The sequence below is a fragment of the Pogona vitticeps genome, chromosome 12, assembly GCF_051106095.1.
Source record: "Pogona vitticeps strain Pit_001003342236 chromosome 12, PviZW2.1, whole genome shotgun sequence".
Taxonomy (NCBI): Eukaryota; Metazoa; Chordata; class Lepidosauria; order Squamata; family Agamidae; genus Pogona; species Pogona vitticeps.
The window spans coordinates 16863227-16881236 of NC_135794.1; the positions used below are offsets into that span (position 1 = coordinate 16863227).

The 18010-nt window shown below is 44.8% G+C and overlaps 1 protein-coding gene across 1 annotated transcript in view; it reads left to right on the forward strand.

The window, feature by feature from the left end:
* The window catches only part of SLCO3A1 (solute carrier organic anion transporter family member 3A1), a 136622-nt gene extending 120760 nt beyond the window's left edge, over positions 1–15862 (forward strand). The window contains exons 8-10 of the mRNA XM_072982178.2: positions 2893–3068; positions 7052–7116; positions 8748–15862. Of these exons, the coding sequence (XP_072838279.2) occupies positions 2893–3068; positions 7052–7116; positions 8748–9127 (621 nt within the window). The 3' untranslated portion in view covers positions 9128–15862. The remainder of the gene's footprint in view (positions 1–2892; positions 3069–7051; positions 7117–8747) is intronic.
* The last annotated feature ends 2148 nt before the right edge of the window (positions 15863–18010 follow it).

Genomic DNA, 18010 nt, shown 5'->3' on the forward strand with positions numbered 1-18010 from the left:
TTGGAACCTCAAAAAGCAAACCAACACGGAACACAGAGTGTTCGTTTTGACCAGATAGGCGGGGTACAAATAGAATAAATAAATAAAAATAAATAAATAAATAAACAGAAAACCACTGCTTTAAAATACCCCTCCGGCTTCTTGCAAAGAACAAACCTCTCATGGTGATGCGTGTGGTTCCAAAACAGCTTATTTAATTCTGCCCATGTTCAGCCTCCATCGGAAATCTCACGAGGACAAAGCGAGGGGGCAGAATCAGTGGATGGAGCACAAAACCCCTTTGTGATATTCAGCGCTGTCTGGAAGATCAAAGAGAATACCGTTGCTTTTTTTCCTTTCTGATCCCATGTTGATAAAGCTTCTCGTATGCCACAGTGGCATCGAAGACCAGTCTGATTCGCCCTCCCTCTAAATCCCGGGCCCGATCTGTCGCCCTTCGAATGGGGTCAGGGAGAGGCTCTGTCTCTCCCGCTCTTGACTTTAACTTCACACGCTGGTCCCTTGGCTCCTCATTGTTCTCTGGAAACGAGTCTCTGGAAGGCCTTGCAAATTTACTTTTTAATGCACTCTGGCATAATTAAGAGAGGTGGGTGGAAAGAGGGAGGGCAGTCGAATCAGAAAGTAATTAGAAGGTTTGATTTGGAAATGTTTTTGCCTGATACAGGGACATAGGAATCTTCCATTTTATCCCCAAATTCCCAAGGGGCCAGAGCAGCCTTTTCACATTTGAATGACTTGGAAGAGCAGAGGAGAAAACAGAGAAAGGGAAGGCCACACCACTGACCCACTGACCACGTCGTTCCCTTCCAGGTAGAAGATGTTGGAGGAATAGAGTAGCTGCTGGTCCAGATTTGGGGCAGACTCTCCTCTGGTTGGACCCTTATTTTACAATTGGCCTGGATTCTGCACAGTCCAAATTGGGCAGGGCAATGCTAATGTCCAGTTTTCTTATTTCCTTCTTTCCTTTCTTTTCCTTTCTTCTTTTAATGACCAGCCATTTCTCCAACTTCAGCGGCACCTTGGACACCTCCTTGTCACACTCCCTTCTCCTTCTCTGCTCCCCCAAAACCTCCCTCCTCTTCCTCCTGGTCCCCTCCTGCTGCCAAGGTGCACAGGTATCTTTTAAGGAAATAGACATTGTCTCATGTCTCCTTATTCGTCTCCCCTGAGGTTGTGGCTGTGGCTGCACTTCACACAGTGACCCTCCTTTGCTTAGTCTGTGAAGGGCAGGAGAAAGCAGGGGGGCTCCCCTGTGGGCCACCCTGAAGGTGAAAGAGCGGGGAGGGGAGAAGGACCCCCCACTGGGGGGGGGAACCTCAGGAAGTGTAAAAGAAAAGAGGAACAGAAGATGCTTTTTTTTCCCAAGAAGAAGGCCATGTGCCACCACTGCAGAAGGAGGCCAGAAACTCTTGAGGGGAAGGAAGGGAAGAGGAATGCCAGCACATTCCGCAATAGACAGGGAAAGTGGGGCAAAAGGGGGTGCAGGAGATTTGGAGAGCTGGAGAGGGGCTAAGGTGGTAGGACCAAAGTGAAGCAGTGCAGGTCGATCCCCTTCACGGAAGGAGGACAGGTCTGGAGGATGGAGACTCGAGTCGCGGGACTCACTGTCAACGCAGATTTAAGTTGCACCGGGGACTCGACCTGGACTCAGCTCGTTTTTTGATGTGTTTTTTTCAAAGACTCAGACTCAACTCAGAACCCACCTTCCCCCTTCCTTTTTCTTTCTTGGGGTGGGGGGAGAGAAATCTTGTTTTTAATAGGGACTCAACCTTGGGACTCGGGACTTGGTACCAAGGACACAGACTTGGGACTTGGGATCAAAGTCTGAGACTTGGACTTGGGACTCAGACCCAAAGCCTGCCCAACATCCCCTGGGCATCCCCCCTGCCATTGTGGGTGTTGATGAGAAAGGTTAAATATGGGGACATGTTGGTGTCCCACCCATATGAGTGGCATTCCTACATCCTACAGCATGTTCCAGGCCACAAAAGAGAAAGCCAAAAAGCAATTTGGAAGGTATGTTAGAAGGGGATCTGTCTGCTTGGGTCTAAGCTTAACATACTACTGACTTTGTGCAAAGTACCTTACTCTGTGTTTTCCATTGGTAAAAGGAGGTACAGTAGATCTTCTTTTTTTCAAGGATTCATAATCTTATCAAGAATCTGGTAATTCCCAACCCTTATTTTCACTTTAAAGGGCAGGTTTCTAGGCCCTGTGGCCAGGAACATATTTTAGAGAAGCTGCAGATAGATAGATAGATAGATAGATAGATAGATAGATAGATAGATAGATAGATAGATAGATAGATAGATAGATAGATAGATAGATAGATAGATAGATAGATAGATAGATAGATAGATAGGTAGGTAGGTAGGTAGGTAGGTAGGTAGGTAGGTAGGTAGGTAGGTAGGTAGGTAGGTAGGTAGGTAGGTAGGTTGGTTGGTTGGTTGGTTGGTTGGTTGGTTGGTTGGTTGGTTGGTTGGTTGGTTGGTTGGTTGGTTGGTTGGTTGGTTGATTGATTGATTGATTGATTGATTGATTGATTGATTGTCTGAGGCCTACAGCATTGTTGAGAACAACCACAGAAAACCCATTTGTTAAACACAGAAATTTCCTGTAGCAGAAACGTGCAGGTCTTGTGTGACAACAGTGAGCCATGGCTGCTGAACTATCAAGAGCTTGAGTGATGTCTTTCTATAGGTTGCAAGGCTATCTGGGAAATGCCAGGCCCGAGCCTGCGGACAGCCCCTTGTTGCCCGTCCCTGAGGGTGAAATAGGCACAGGATGTGTCTCTCTCTCTCTCTAGCGTTCTTGCCTGCCCTGCGTTTCGGAGAGCGAGCGTCTTTAATCCAAACGGCGATTCCCTCCCTCCCCTGCGGTCTTCTCTTCCAGAATCTCACCGGCTGTGCATGCCTCACGCTGGTTCCAGCCGAGAATGCCACCGTCGTTCCCGGGAAGTGCCCCAGCCCGGGATGCCAAGAAGCCTTCCTGACATTCCTCTGTGTGATGTGCGTCTGCAGCATGATCGGAGCCATGGCCCAGACACCCTCCGTCATCATTCTCATCAGGTGAGATCATTCTCATCATTCAGGCATCTTGCTGTGGGACCGGAGTGAGCAAGACACTAGTGTGGGCTGTATCCAGCATGACACACACCCCACACATACACCTATTTTTGCCATCTCTTGCCAATATAGTCCCGAAGGACCTTGTTCTTTCTGGACTATATATGATCCTACAGAGTATTTGCTTTGGTTTCAGGCATGAATGGGGCCCTTTCAGATGGAAAAATACAGTTCCCTAACCCTGACTTGGGATGGCAGGTGGAGAAAATCTCTCTCCACTCTCTTTCTCTGTCCCATTCACAGTTTTCAGTGTGAACCAAAGCAGAGGGAACGGGTACCTCCCCTGGTGGCATAAGTTACAAATGGGAGGCTGAATTTCAAGATGTATAAAAATGTTGGCAATGCAGATTTTATTCCTATCTAAAAAAACTCAGGCTCAACGTGTTTCTAAATTGATACAGTTTTTTATTTCATGCTTAGCTCTTGAAGAAGGCCACCACTGAGCCTCAGCTTGAATTCAATCTCCATTGCCATCGTTTTTATACGTCTCGAGACTCAGTCTCCCCATTTGTACTTCTGCCATTCATAGTTTTACAAGTCTCTACTCATACCTGTGTCTTCCTGCTGACCTCCACTCCCCTTTGGTCCTAACTTCATATAGAGATGCATCAGGGAATTTTTGAAACAACCTTAATCCTGTGTGTGAGGAAGCAGCAAGAGCTTGGGGAAGCTATTTTGTGGGTCATCACCCACAAAATATAGCATTCAGCAGAGTTACCAGGGATTCTGGGAACTGTATTCCGATCGATGACTTGCTTAACCTTTGCCTTCCCTGAGAGATCTCCAACATTTGGAAGTCGGGTATTGGTGAGGATTTAAAACAAGCTGTAGTTGAGTGAAGGTGGGGGAAATCCCATTGACAGCAATGGCGTACCTAATTGCTGTTGTTAGTTGCTACGCAGAGTCGGATTTGGGGGGATTTTTATGACTCAGGGTGACCCTTTTCAAGGTTTTCCGAGTGGAGAGTACTCAGAAGTGATTTACTTCCCAGAAAACCTTGAAAAAGGTCGCAGTGAGTCAGAATTGACTTGACGGTACACAATGATTATTATTATCATGGCAGGGGAAGGAGTGTTAAACCTCTTCTTCCTGCACTCTGCGATCACAGTGGAAGCCATCCGTATCCATACATTTAGGATTGTTATTTTTAAAAACTATCTGAGGTGGCCGCATGCTGCACAATTCATTTACCTTGGCCTTAGGCCTTCTGTGATTTTGTCTGTATGTGTGTATTTGCTTTTATCCCCTCTAAACAGCAAAGCCCCGTAACATTTCAATTTTGTTCTAAAGAGACGATTTGCTGCTGTCACATCATTGTGGTGTTGAAACAGACTGCCGAATTTAGTTTTAATTTCCCTAATTGGCTAATTTCTAGTCACTTTGTGCTTAATCATGAGCATGGAGTGGAGCACTCTTCCCGGCTGAGCTCTGCCTTGTCATTGAGTGTCTTTCCATGGCACATAGATGGCCGTAAGATGCTAATTAGTGCCTGTTCGAAAGCTACTGCGAGTCCAACTTCAGAGCAGAATGCTGTGATTATGCCTGCCTTTCATCTTCTGTAATTTGAATCTGGCTCAAAAAAGTAACTCCTCTTTCAAGAGCAGTAAACCTGAGTACCAAAAATACTTGGCTGAGCCATTCTGTAATTTCTCTCTGTGAAGTCCCTCTCCCTGTCCACCTTATGAATTTTAAGTTTTGTTTTTTAAATTAAACATGTTTTCGGAACAAACTGCCCACTCACTCTCCAGTGGGCATCTTGTCTCTCGTTTTCAGATGCTGAGCAAGGAGAAATCTGCCCACTTTCGTTTCTGTTACTTTCAAATATTTTCAAACTCGGTTTTGTTCTATTGTGTTTGATGAAGCATTTTTTTTTACTTTTTTAAATAAAAGGCTGCATCAAAAGCTGTACACATATTTTACATATTTTTTTTCCTAATGTACATAGTTTCCCATTCACTTCTAGTTACGTATGGATTTTTGAACATATGGCTGCGAAAGGGCACACATTCCGTTTCTCCCAACATATACATGAACAGAAATACGTGCAAAAATTGGCACGCATTGGGAGAAATGTACATATTATGGTATTTCTTGTAACAAATGTTCTTTGGCACAGATTCCAGTAATCTGCTTGTTTTTCTAAACATATTTTGATTGGAGAAGTATGAAACCTGAAGCAAAATTGGCTCCAGTTTGAGTATACGTTCAAGAGATGCAGATTCAGTTAGCTTATTTTGGAGGACAAACCAAACTAACATTTTTAGACCAACTTGCCCAGAAAACGGGGAGAGGGCTTTGTGTTCATATTCCTATTTCTAGACTTCTGAGAGGTACCAAATTGACCCAAATTGACATCAGGATGTTAGACTACAACAGGATAGACAACTTGCCATGGTTCAGGGGGTCACCATTCCCCCCTCCCATAAGTCACCAGCGCTAGTAGACATGTAAAGCCTCACTTCTCTCATCCTCTCATTCAGAAACCTGAAACTCCAAACATTTGGTACCTGCTTGTAAGGGGGAAAGGAACTCCCTGTGGATAACGATGTGAATTCTGTACCTGTTGTAATAAATTACACTTGCTTTTTCTTGTGGATTTTGAAACATTCAAAGCCTCCGGTGGGGTGCTTTTAACGGATCCAGAAGTCTCTTTCTGGATGCTGTTTCTTTGGGCTTTGATTCACAGAGAGAAAAGACACTAGTTTTGTGCAGAGGCATTTTGCTCAAATTGCAGAAACCTGGACGGGGGAGGAAAAGAGCTTCTTATCTTGTTCTTGCACTGAAGGCAAGAAATCTCCGGGGGGGTGTCAGTGGTTTCTCCACAAGCTGCCTTGGTGCCTCAGTACTGCCTGACTCCCTGAAGAGAGTGAAGAGGTCCGCAGGAATCCGTACCTCCCTAAGGTGCGCCATTGTGTTGGAACCACCGCCAGAATTACAGCACCAGTCACAAACTACAAGAACAAAAAATAACGTCATGGTTTTGCGTACTGTTGCTGCCACCAAAATCGCAACAATTCTTTTAGGAAACACAGCAGATCAGGATCGTGAGCTGTCTTTTGCAGAAGCACACTTGCAGTGTTATTCTGCTAAGGAACAAGGTCCATGTTTTCTGCCTGCCATGTTCCTTAGCCAGCAAACTGGAAAAGCAGCTGTTTGATCAAACAACATTCTGGATTAGACAATACCTTTATTGGTTCACAAAACAATTAGGAATAAACAAGCTGTTGAATTCTTCAGCTTCCCCCCCCCTCTGGCAAAGAGGGCATAAAATGTGCGTATTTTGGCAAATGCTCCAGACATTCATGAAAATGCATCCAAAGAATCAATCAAGAAAGACTGTAAATTGATAAGCAGCTTGGGGATTATTAGCTTTAACCCCCAGTTTTGCATGCTCTTCACCTGGTGAAGTTTTTTTTTTTTTTGAGAGCTACAAATCTTACCTTTTTTGTAACGTTTTTGTCGTCTAGGAAAGCCATTCTTCAAACCAGAGTTCTGTGTCTTCTTACAACCACTCAGATTTTAGTGACAGCGACATAATTGTCACCAGCAGGGAACCCAGGGGGGTAACGCAGATGGCTACAGAAGGACCGATATAGCAGGACTGTATATATAATTTCTGAATTTCTTCAGATATGGTCTGTGGTTTGCAAGCAGTGGGGGTTTTTTTTGGGGGGGAGGATCTTTTCATAAGATTAGTTCCTAACTTATCAGCCAGCTGCAGCTGTAACTCCCTTTGAGACCCAAGGCATTTGGGAGCAGAACAGGAGGGAAAGAAGCCTGCTGATTATCTTATTTTCTGAAGAGGTGACCGTGTCATCTTGGTTGACAAGCAAAGCCTGGCTGAGGGGAGTCTGTTAATTAAAGCAGCTGGGAGATAAGGATCGTTTCTTATTTTATTTTATTGCTTGAATGTCTTTTCCATACAGAACAGTGAGCCCTGAACTGAAGTCGTACGCTTTGGGGGTTCTCTTCCTCCTCCTCCGATTGTTGGGTAAGTGAAACCCAGTCTTCTGTTCTGCTGTCCGCACTAAAGTTCGAATGTGTTGGGATGAGTTGTGTGGCTTATCCATTCTCGGACCCCAAGCGGCACCTGAAAAATCATCTACCTCACCTGCTACTGCTCAGCTCTGGGCAAAGGAGCCAGGCGGGGTTAGAATCCACTACCTGAACCACCTTGAGCATGAGTAGTGTTGTCCAACTTGGGAAGCTAAATAAGGGTTAACTTGGATGAGAGACAGAAGTTACCAAGAGGGCCCAGGGCTCAGTCGTTAGACCATACTGTCAGGTTCAGCATCTCCAGGTAGGGTTAGGGGAAAAATCCAGTCCAAAATCCATGATGGCCACTGCTAGTTGGAATTGGAAGCACTGGGCTAGATCAGTGGTTCTTAACCTTTGTTACTCAGATGCTTTTGAGCTGCAACTCCCAGAAACCCCAGTCAGCACAGCTGGTGGTGAAGGCTTCTGGGAGTTGCAGTCCAAAACTCCTGAGTAACCCAAGGTTAAGAACCAGTGGGCTAGATGATCTTGACTTAGCTTCTGGTGTTCCTGCGAGATGTACCGTATTTTTCACTCTATAAGACACACCTTTCCATAAGACGCACCAATTTTTTAGGAGAAGAAAACAGGAAAATATAATCTGTTTTCTTCGCTCCATAAGACGCACAGACTTTTCACCCCCCTGTTTTGTGGGGAAAAAGTGCGTCTTATGGTGCGAAAAATACGGTACCTATCAGGAAGTAGTTTAAATAGTGCACACTTCGACAGTTGTCCGACCAAGAGTTCCAGTGAAACTCCCAGCCTCAGATAGCAGATCTTCTCTTTGGTCAACTTGCTACAAATCTGTCCATTCATTCTGTCCTATGAAGATGGAGAGGCTGAAGAATGGAGAGTGGGCGTCCTTACATTCTCATTCTCCCTGTGTTTAAAAAAAAGGGGAGGCTCAATGAAGCTCACCGTCTTTTTCATAAAGTTCCCATCGATCTTCTCTTCTAGGTCAGGTCCATACCGACTTATAATATAGCAAACATAACTATGTTTATCTGTAAGGACAAAATGCATTTGCAGTGCTCTTTGTAGGACAGCTAGAACTCCACAGCAAGGTACAAGCTTTCGGGTTCTCCAGAAAGAACTCTTCATCAGGCTAGGTGGTTTTAAAAAAAAAAAAGAATTGGAACAGGAAGGGAAGCCTAGAATCCTACAAATTGATCTAGATGTATAAAGCCATGTGGTCAATTAAACCCAGTCCCAAAATAGAGACTGGAGAAAAAGCAAGTTGATGCTTGTATCCTTTTAAAAGTGTTATTGAATTTACCTTGAGAACCTTATTTATATGTATCTGTTTGCACGTTCCTGTGTTTAATGCTAAGTCATGTTTTTTTACTGTGGACAAGTTAAATCTGCTGTGTTATTTCCAAGCTCTGGGAGAAGGCTCATGTCCTCAAGTCCTGCCTGTGAGTTTCTCTGTAGGTATCTGATTGGACCTTGGAAAGAATGGAATGCTTGACTAGATGGGTCTTGGATGGAATCCAGCAGAGCTGCCCTAGGGCTACCCAGCAGATACCCACATTCATGATGATCCAGGTATCCCCAGGTAGTACAAAAATGTTTCCTCTGCTTTCATAGGTTTTATTCCACCTCCCCTGATTTTTGGAGCGGGGATTGACTCGACCTGCCTGTTTTGGAGCACGTTCTGCGGCGAGCAAGGAGCATGTGCTCTATATGACAACGTTGTCTACAGGTACCTCTATGTGAGCATCGCCATCACCCTGAAGTCCCTTGCATTCATCCTGTACACCACCACTTGGCAATGCTTGAGGAAGAACTATAAGAAATATATCAAGAACCATGAAGGTGGGCTCAGCACCAGTGAGTTTTTTGCCTCTACTTTGACCCTGGACAACCTCGGCCGGGACTCGGTCAGCTCAAACCCATCTCACAGGACAAAATTTATCTACAACCTCGAAGACCACGAGTGGTGTGAAAACATGGAGTCTGTTTTGTAGTATAACTGTATGGGTAGGTGGCTGACCCTGAGGTCCTTTTTCGAGTTTAAAGCAGAAAGAGAGAGAAATAAATGAAAAAAAATGTAATATAATATATACCAAGTTGCTTTGGAAAGTACAGGCAAAATGGCAGCTGCCGCCGTATCTCAGAATACTCTTTTCCATAGTTAAGGATAGAGGTAGACCTCCGTTCTCTTCTCAAAGATGGATTTAGCAAGATCTAGAAGAACCGGGTCATTCTTAAAATCCAGCATGAGAAACGGAGGTGTGAAGCTTGACATCAGCATATAAGATGTGTTGCTAGTGGGCAAAGCTGCCGGTGGTTTGGTATTGAGCACTGAATTGTATCGCGGAGTAGCTGTCTGTCCTTGGGCATAAAGGCAAAGCAAAGGAGCAAACCCAAAAGCAGAGAAGAGGAGGAGAATAAGCAGCTGCGAGAGTTTCCAGAATAAGCAAACAGAAGTATCACTGGGGTAACCTTTGCAATGCCAGCTAAGGATATAAACATGGGTGCGACTCAGTCCCAGCATTCTTCAATCAATCTCTAGCTCTCTTGTTCTCTCTCCCTCCCCCCCCAGGTGGGGGGAGACTATGCTGGAATAGTTGGGCCAATTCAACCATCAGCATTAGCCACAAAATCCTGAACAGCTGAAATGCCCCCCCCACTGGCATGTGTCACATCTTCGTTCTTAAGGCACCAGCCTAAATTAATTAACATATACATTAAGTCAATTTTGGTATGGGGATCAGACAAGGGTGGGCTTTATCTGGCTGTGCCAGAAGGAGCAGGGTGGGGAAGGAGATGATTTTTACCGAGGGTACTGTAACCTTTTAAAACTACACGGAGATAAAGTTGGTCTAAGAGCAAAGGCCAATGTAATGTTTCAAAAGTGACCATTGAGCCATCTCGGAGTTCCTGACGAGTTTTTTTTCCGTTTCGTTTTTGTTTGGCATGAATTTTGAAGCAGGAGGATGTTGTCGATAAAGTTTAACGCCAGAGAGATGTGGTCGGAAATGTGTCCCACGAGCCGTTCTGCAACCGCGGCTTGCTTCAATGTGCTTGGGTGTGACGATAGACTGAAAGATGAATAAGTATTGGAGATAGGGCTCTGGGAGTTATCATCCAAAAAAAAAAAAAAAAAAAACCACACATTTTCCCATCTCTGACAAGCCATCAAAAGCTGCAAGAAGGTGGGGCTGTGGGGAGACACACTGCCTTTAGCATGAGAAGCCTCGGATTCAACCTCCCGCTTTGTGTTGTGTGTGACAGGTCTGGGGGGGGGATGGCTCTCCCTCCATCCCCACATGACGGTCTCATTTGTGGGAGAAGGGACCCCGTGGAGAGTTTTTCAGGGGGGGTTGCATGCCTCTATTAGAGACCCACTGGAGGTCTCTTTCTGAAGCACCTAGAAGACAGCGCTGCCACCTCTCCTTCCCAGATTTAGTGACAGAGCACCGTCTTGAACCACAAAGCATGCAAGGGTAAAGCCTGTCTCCTTTCCTGCCCGAAGTGATGGTGCACTTTTGGGTTGGTTTGATTTTTTCTCCCCCTGCAGTGCTGCTGCTAAATTTTGATAGTTGTGTTTGCCAGAGGCAGAAGTAACAGTGGAAGGTTTTATTTACATCTGTGTTTCCCAGATTTGGGTCCCTAGATGTTCTTGGATTAAAAACCTTCACCACTGGCTGCGCTGGCCAGGATTTCTGGGGGGCCCAAGAATACTTAGGGTCGCAAGGTTGGGAACCGCTGGTTTACATCATGACATGGGGAGGCATATTTGGCTTGAAGGACCCATATGGCCCATGACTGTCCCATGGTGTAATCCTCACCTGCCATCAAACCTCCTGTTAGATATGCAACACGCACATTCATCTGTGTTTAACCCTGCATTCAGCCTTAAATCACTGGCAGCAAACTGTTAGCTGAATCATTATAACCGTCACTCATCCTATCCTCTGTTTCCTTTTTTCGCCATCTTGGTAATTATTTCCAATACAATTTATGTTTTTTTCAGATCTGGGGGCTTCATCCATTTTATCTGCAGTAGAGAAGCACAAATGTTAGGAAGAAACCAAGTTTGGCGGCGGACTATATCGGTAATTACAGGCCCGTCACCAATGTTTCTTTCCTCAGCGAGGTAGTTGAGAGGGTGGTGGCTGATCAATTGCAGGCTCTTCTGGACGAAACCAATGCCCTGGATCCATTCCAGTCGGGCTTCAAGCCGCACCACGGCATGGAAATGGCATTGGTCGCCCTGTCGGATGACCTACTGAGAGAGGCCGACAGGGGCAAAATGTCTCTGCTGGTCCCCCTTGATATCTCAGCCGCCTTTGATACCGTCGAACACGGTATTCTCCTGGGGAGGTTCTCCGAGTTGGGAATCAGTGGCCTTGCTTTTGCCTGGCTCTGTTCCTTCTTGGAGGACTGTCCCCAGAGAGTGCAGATTGGAGAGAGTTTCTTGGCCCCGTGGAGCCTCAATTGTGGGGTTCCTCAGGCTCGATTAACATCTATATGAGGCTGCTGGAAGGGGTCATCAGGGGATGTGGGGCTTCGTGTCATCAGTACGCTGATGATACTCAGCTCTACATCTCCTTTTTTCCAACAACAGTGGATGCCGTTTTGTCCCTCAAGCGTTGCCTGGGGGCTGAGCAGCAATGGATGCAGGTGAATGGACTGAGGCTGAATCCGGGCAATATGGAGGTCCTTTGAGTGAGCGTCCCAGACATCAGTGGTCTGGGAAACTCCCTCTCCTTTGGGGGAATGTGACTCTTACCACCAAGAGTGAGGTTCGCAGCTTGGGTGTACATCTGGACCCGGCGCTCACCATGGAGACCCAGGTGTTGTCAGTGGTTCGTTCCACACATTTTCACCTTTGGCGGATTGCCCAGCTGCATCCCTATCTTGATGTGGGGGGGGTCTCACCACTTTGGTCCATGCACTCGTGGTCTCAAGATTAAACTACTGTAATGCGCTCTACGTGGGGCTGCCTTTGAGACTGATGGTAACTTCAGATGGTACAGAATGCAGCGGCCAGACTTCTTACAGGGGTGAAAAGGTACCAGTATATTTCCCCCACTCTGGCTGCCTTGCATTGGCTGCCCATTCGTTTCCGCATTGATTTCAAAGTTCTTACGATTATATATAAAGCCCTTAAACAGTTTAGGACCACGACATCTGGCAGAGCGCCTTCTCCCACCCAGTTCTGCCAGAGTCACTCATTCCAGCCAGGCTGGGCGGCTGAGGGACCCAATGCTGAGGAAGGTCTGGAAGGAAAGAACGAGGAGCAGGGCCTTCTCGGCAGTGGCCCCTCACTTTTGGAACAACTTGCCCGTGGAGATCCGCCTGACTCCCTCCCTGGGTGTTTTCAGGAATAAACTTAAAACTTGGCTATTTGGGCAGGCTTCCCCTTTTGCCATATCTTAATTTCTTATGCTTTCACCACCTTGGATCTATAATTTTTTTGTTTTATTGTTTTTAAATTTGTAAACCACCCAGAGTAGACCTATTTGGGCAGGATAGAAATCCAATAAATAAATAGTCTAGGCAGGCTAAAAGGTTTATCTGATGGCAGAGAAAGCAAAGGCTGGCTAAAAATGCTTTGGATGCTTGCTATCTAAAATCTGGTACTCTCTAATTGTGTTGGGGTATCCCATCATCTCGTAGGATCAAATTTATTTATAGCCTTGAGGGCCAGGAGTGTTCAAGGTGTAAAAAATATATATATAATGACTATGAAGATGGATTACTAACCCAAAGGCTGTTTTAAAATATGTAGTATAATATACGGGGATGTTTCACAAAGGAAAAGCATAATGGCAGCCAATAATATATCTCAGAAATTTCTATAATGTTTCAAAATACTCTCAAAGATAGGGACAGAGGTGGATTTCTCTGTCTTTCTTAAAAGTAGACCTAGCAACGACCTGAAAAACATAAGGTTTTTATAAAATAGTTGAACAGATTTAAGGGGTACCAGGTGAAGGAATAGTAGCGTAAAAGTATCAGCGTGTGGTGTCAACAAAATATCAAATTAACAACAATAACATGCCATCAAGTCAATTCAGACTTACGATGGTCCTTTTTAGGGATTCCTAGGAACAGAACGGACTCTGTACAGTCTGCCCAAAACAACACAGGCTAGCTCTTCTTTTGGGAGACACAGTGAGAAATCAAACTCTTAACTTTCAGATCTACAGCCAAGCCAACTCACTGAGCTATCCAGGCCGTCAAACAACTTACAGATCCCCATATATCTGCTGAAATGGGTTGGTTGGTTCTGGGCAGTTTTTAAAATTGCTTTTGATTATTTCTAATTTGTCTCTTCTTCTGTAAGTTTAAATTAATCACAACAGATCTTTTAGAAGACGCTATCAAGAGAGCTCGAATGTTTGAGGCGCCATGCAGAAAAGGGTATGCATTAGGGTTAAAAGCAAGACTGTGTAATATTTTATGGCTGGTTTTGGTTTAGTTACCTGGGATTCTGTGACTTTATTTAGTAAGAGGGCAGAAACTGTTAAGGCAGGATGCTGGCCGCTCATGGGCTGTGTGGGTGGAATTCCAAAATTCCCCTGTGTGCTGAAAAAGTGGTGGCCTAAAAATGAACGGCCACACACTCAGAAGGCTGAAAAGTGAACTTCTGGTCACTGCCCGTATCTAAAAAAGTGACAGGTGGAGACCATGGAAGTCTCAGCAGCTGGAAGATTAGGTGGGTGCAGCTCTGGACTGTCCACAGTTGCCCATCCCTGAAGTACATCAGTTTCACCTCCCAGGCATTAATGTCATGGGTGGCCACCCCAAGGGAGGTCAGGAAACCTACAACTAAGAACGGGGCATTCTCTGTGGTGGCCCCCTCTTTATGGAATGCTCTACCTGTGTAGATGTGCCAGGCCCCTTCTCTCCTAATATTCGGGCACTCTCCATCTCCCGAGGTACAGTGGTGCCTCGCAAGATGATTTTAATTCGTTCTACGAAAATCGTCATCTTGTGAAAAAAAAAGTCTTGCGAGGCATCGGCCTTGGGGGAAAAACGTCTTGTGAAGCACGGCCATAGAAAAAAACGTCTTGCGAGGCACCATAGCGATCGCAAAAACTAATCGTCTTGCGGATTAATCGTCCTGCGAGGCAATTGTCTTGCGAGGCACCACTGTAATTGGTTCCATTGTCGTACTGCTCTAGCAATTCAGATGGTTTCCCCCCCTGATATTCAGCCTAAATCTGGCTTCCTGTAACTTGAACCATTGTTGTGTGTCCTGCACTCTGGGATGATCGAGAAGAGATCCTGCCCCTCCTCTGAATGCATTTGAAAAGTGCTATCCTCTCTCCCTGCTGTCTTCTTCACTCAAGGCCAAACATGCCCAGTTCTTTCCTCCTAGGGCTTGGTTTCGAGTTGCTTGTTCCAGTCTTGGCTTGGAGTAGTAATTTGTGGGGCTTGGGGATAAGAATTCAAAGGCCATCTTATGCTGCCTCCACTGTTTGGCAGCAGACTACACTTTTTAGACTAGAAAGTGGACATCAGTTTAGCCTATTGCAGCTGGTGAATTCGCTATAATTGCCTCTGCAAGTCAATTGATTAAGTGAGAGCATGAGAACGCATAACTGACTGATGCATATAAGCTTTTGAAATTTCCTCGTATTTCTCCCCTTATTTTTGACAAAAAAAATGCTCACAGATTTAAAGCCCTCTGTCTCTGTGTATTTTAAATACTGTTTCATATTAACAGTATGCAAAAATGCATTGTTGAGGAAGTATAGATTTGAGATGCCCCAGTTTTGGTCTGATCAAATCTTTCACCTAGAAGGCCATACATTATTTCTGGCCAATTTGGAAGCCATAATCCAGATTAGGACTTTGGCAAATTAAGATAAAGGATTTCACTGTTCTGTTTCTGCACCATTTTCCTGCTAGAAACCCCACATACTGGAACAGATAGCAGCTGCCACACATGCTTTGGATGTCACATGGTAGCAGGGGTGAATGTGTTAATTTCCTTCTGACCATATATTATGGTTCTGATCCAGATTAGGCTCCAGCATGACTGGGACCCTAATCTCAACATATTTTAGTCTGATAAAGTCTTTGAAGGCAAATATTATCCAGCATAGCACATTCTTTTTTAGGGGCAAATGGCCAAGATCCTCTTACTATAGTAAGTTGCACTAAAGTAGGCTTATCGATTTAATAGGGATTTGGTGTATCAATTCCTCCATAAATTCCATTGGTCCAAATGAGCCTACTCATTCTGCAACTTACTTTAACTTCGTTGTAGTTGGAGTAGGCCCAGTGGACTCAATGGAATGTATGTAGGAGTTGACTCGCCAAGCCCCCCTTGAGTCAATGGGCCTACTCAAGTGCAATTCACCGCACTTTGCAACAGGATTTTGGCCAGTGTAACCATATCATTTTATTTACTTAAGAACAGATTTGTTCGTCTTTTTATTTTTTATTTCTTAAAAGTTTTTAAAGTTTTAAAAGACTGGTTTACAGTCTTTAATAACAACCAAATGCAAGTAATCAGTTTAATAAAACAATGAAGTATTAAAGTCACCAAGAGAGCAGAAAAGGTTAGTGGTCAGGAAAATGTATGGGTAAATAAATGACTTTTTGCTTGATGGCAGAAAAACTTTTCTCTGAGAGCCTGCCTGATTCGAAGTGGAAGGGGATGCCCTGTGGTCTTCCTGTATGCTCTGACACAGCACGCAGGGCCTCCCAGATGTAGCTAAAGGGACAGGAATGCCCCACGTGTCCTTTCAAACTGTCATATCACAGGAAAATGCAAGCCTGTGCCCCTTGTAGAAGCTGAGATAGCAGACAACCTGGTTCCCCCTGCATTTTGGATAGTTCTTACAGCTCTTTTCCTGGCTGAAACCCTTGAATACTCTGCCCTCTCTATGTTCCCTGCTTAGTGGAATTCCCATTCCTGAAAAAGGTAGATCTGTTGAATAGCTGTGTCCCCTGCAGCCTCAGGAGTTTGTGGAGACGTTTGGTCGTAGAAGGGGTGCTGAAATGCTCATGGATGCCATGGAGAGCCACAGACTGTGTGCACGGCTCTGTTACATGCAAGGAATCTTAGCACTGAACCATCCTATGTGTTTGTGGTCCAAAAAAATGAACCCAAATGAATATAAAATCATAATCAACAAAGAGGCTTTTGGCACCTTAGAGACTAATACTTTGGACTTCCAGAAAACATATTATTTTCTTTCTTCCCACTGGGTATAGAACTCATCACTGCCTTTGCTTCTTCTTCCTCTCTTTTTTGGTACCATGGCTGTAAATGGCTTTTTTTAAAAAAATATTTATTCATTTATTTATTTTGCTTTAATGACTTCATTCACGGAGGTCTAGTATCTTTACAAGAGAAAAGAAGAAAATCTATACCTTTCAAAAACCAGACAGGCCGTTTTAATAAAGGATGTCTCGTCAAGTCAATCCTGATTTGTTCCAGACTTTCAATCCAGGGTTTCCTGGTGTAAAATGCTCAGCAGCCATTTACCCGGGGAAGGCAGTTGTGTGCAGGTTCCCAAACTTCAGTCTATTGTAGACACATCCATTAGCATCTCTTTTTAATTATGGCCATGGCTGTTGCAGTCAGTTGAATTTGCTGAAGACCAAAGTTGGTTCCCAAGAGAATTACGAGTCAGAACTCACCCATCGCATTCAGGTAAGCAGGTATCATTTGACCAGGGCTCCTCAGCAGACTTTGAGCATCGTCAGAGCAGCTTTCCCCAACCAGGGGCCCTCCAAGTGGGTGGGAATACAACACCCATCACTCCTTAGCCATGCAGGCAGGGGTGATGAAATTGTAATTCCCCCACCTGGAAGGTGACCAGATGGAGAAAGCTCTTCGAGGGCAGTGGTTCCCCACCTTGGGTCCCCAGATGTTCTTGGACTGCAATTTCCAGAAATCCTGGCCAGTTAACAATGATGGCTTCTGGGAGTTTTCATCCAAGAACATTTGGGGATTCACAGTTGAGAACCACTGTTCTAGACAAAGGCTGAAATAATAGCTGAGTTTGGAAGATACCTTATGGTTGTATATTTTGTTTTGATTGCTTCAAGCAGAAAATTGAGGGTGGGAGGGTGGGAGGGAGGGGAATGGAAGGAAGGAAGAAAAAATAGGTGCGCTATGTATGGTGAAGTGTTTGTTGGTGTCTTAGAGCAATAGGAAGGATCTCGCCTGCATTACCCTTTCCAATTAAGCCATCTGAAACTGCCTTTCAAAAATCATCTTCCTGGATGGTGTGCTATAGACTGAGCTTGCCCACCATGCCACGCTGTGAGTACCTGTTTGTTGTCGTTGTGTTGTTTTTGAAAGGGAATATGGAGGGGGGGGAACCCACATAAATCCATTTTTGTTCCAATCATGTTCTGTGCCGGAAAAATCCATGTGTCTTGAGTGCCATTGTGTAATGGCTGTAAGCAATAAGAAATGTATCAGGTACTGCTAGTTCTCTTAGAGCAAATAATTGATCAGAAGAGTTAAATGGTCCCCTTCTCCTCCCATCTTTTTTAAAAAAATCATTTGAAACAAGGTTTCTCAGAAATGTTTCTCATTGGATTCAGAGTCTCAGATGTTTCTAGAGCACTGCTACGTGGGGGACAGGCAGTACAGCGAAATGGGAATTCTGATAGGCCACTGAGAGTAAAAACAAGGAGGATGGGGTTAGCCAAATCTTTATTCTTCCAGTTCATTCCAGACTCTTTGAAAATGGACAAAGAACTGTAAGGAATCCTGTGTCCTCAATAGCCTAGCCCATTTATTATATAATGCCGTAATGCAGCCATGAGCCACCCAGGGAAAGCCTGATTCTGTAGGAAATCTGAAAAAAAAAAAATCACAGTTTCTCCAAAAATTGGGGTGGCGTCATGGGTGCTGGCCTTTCCCC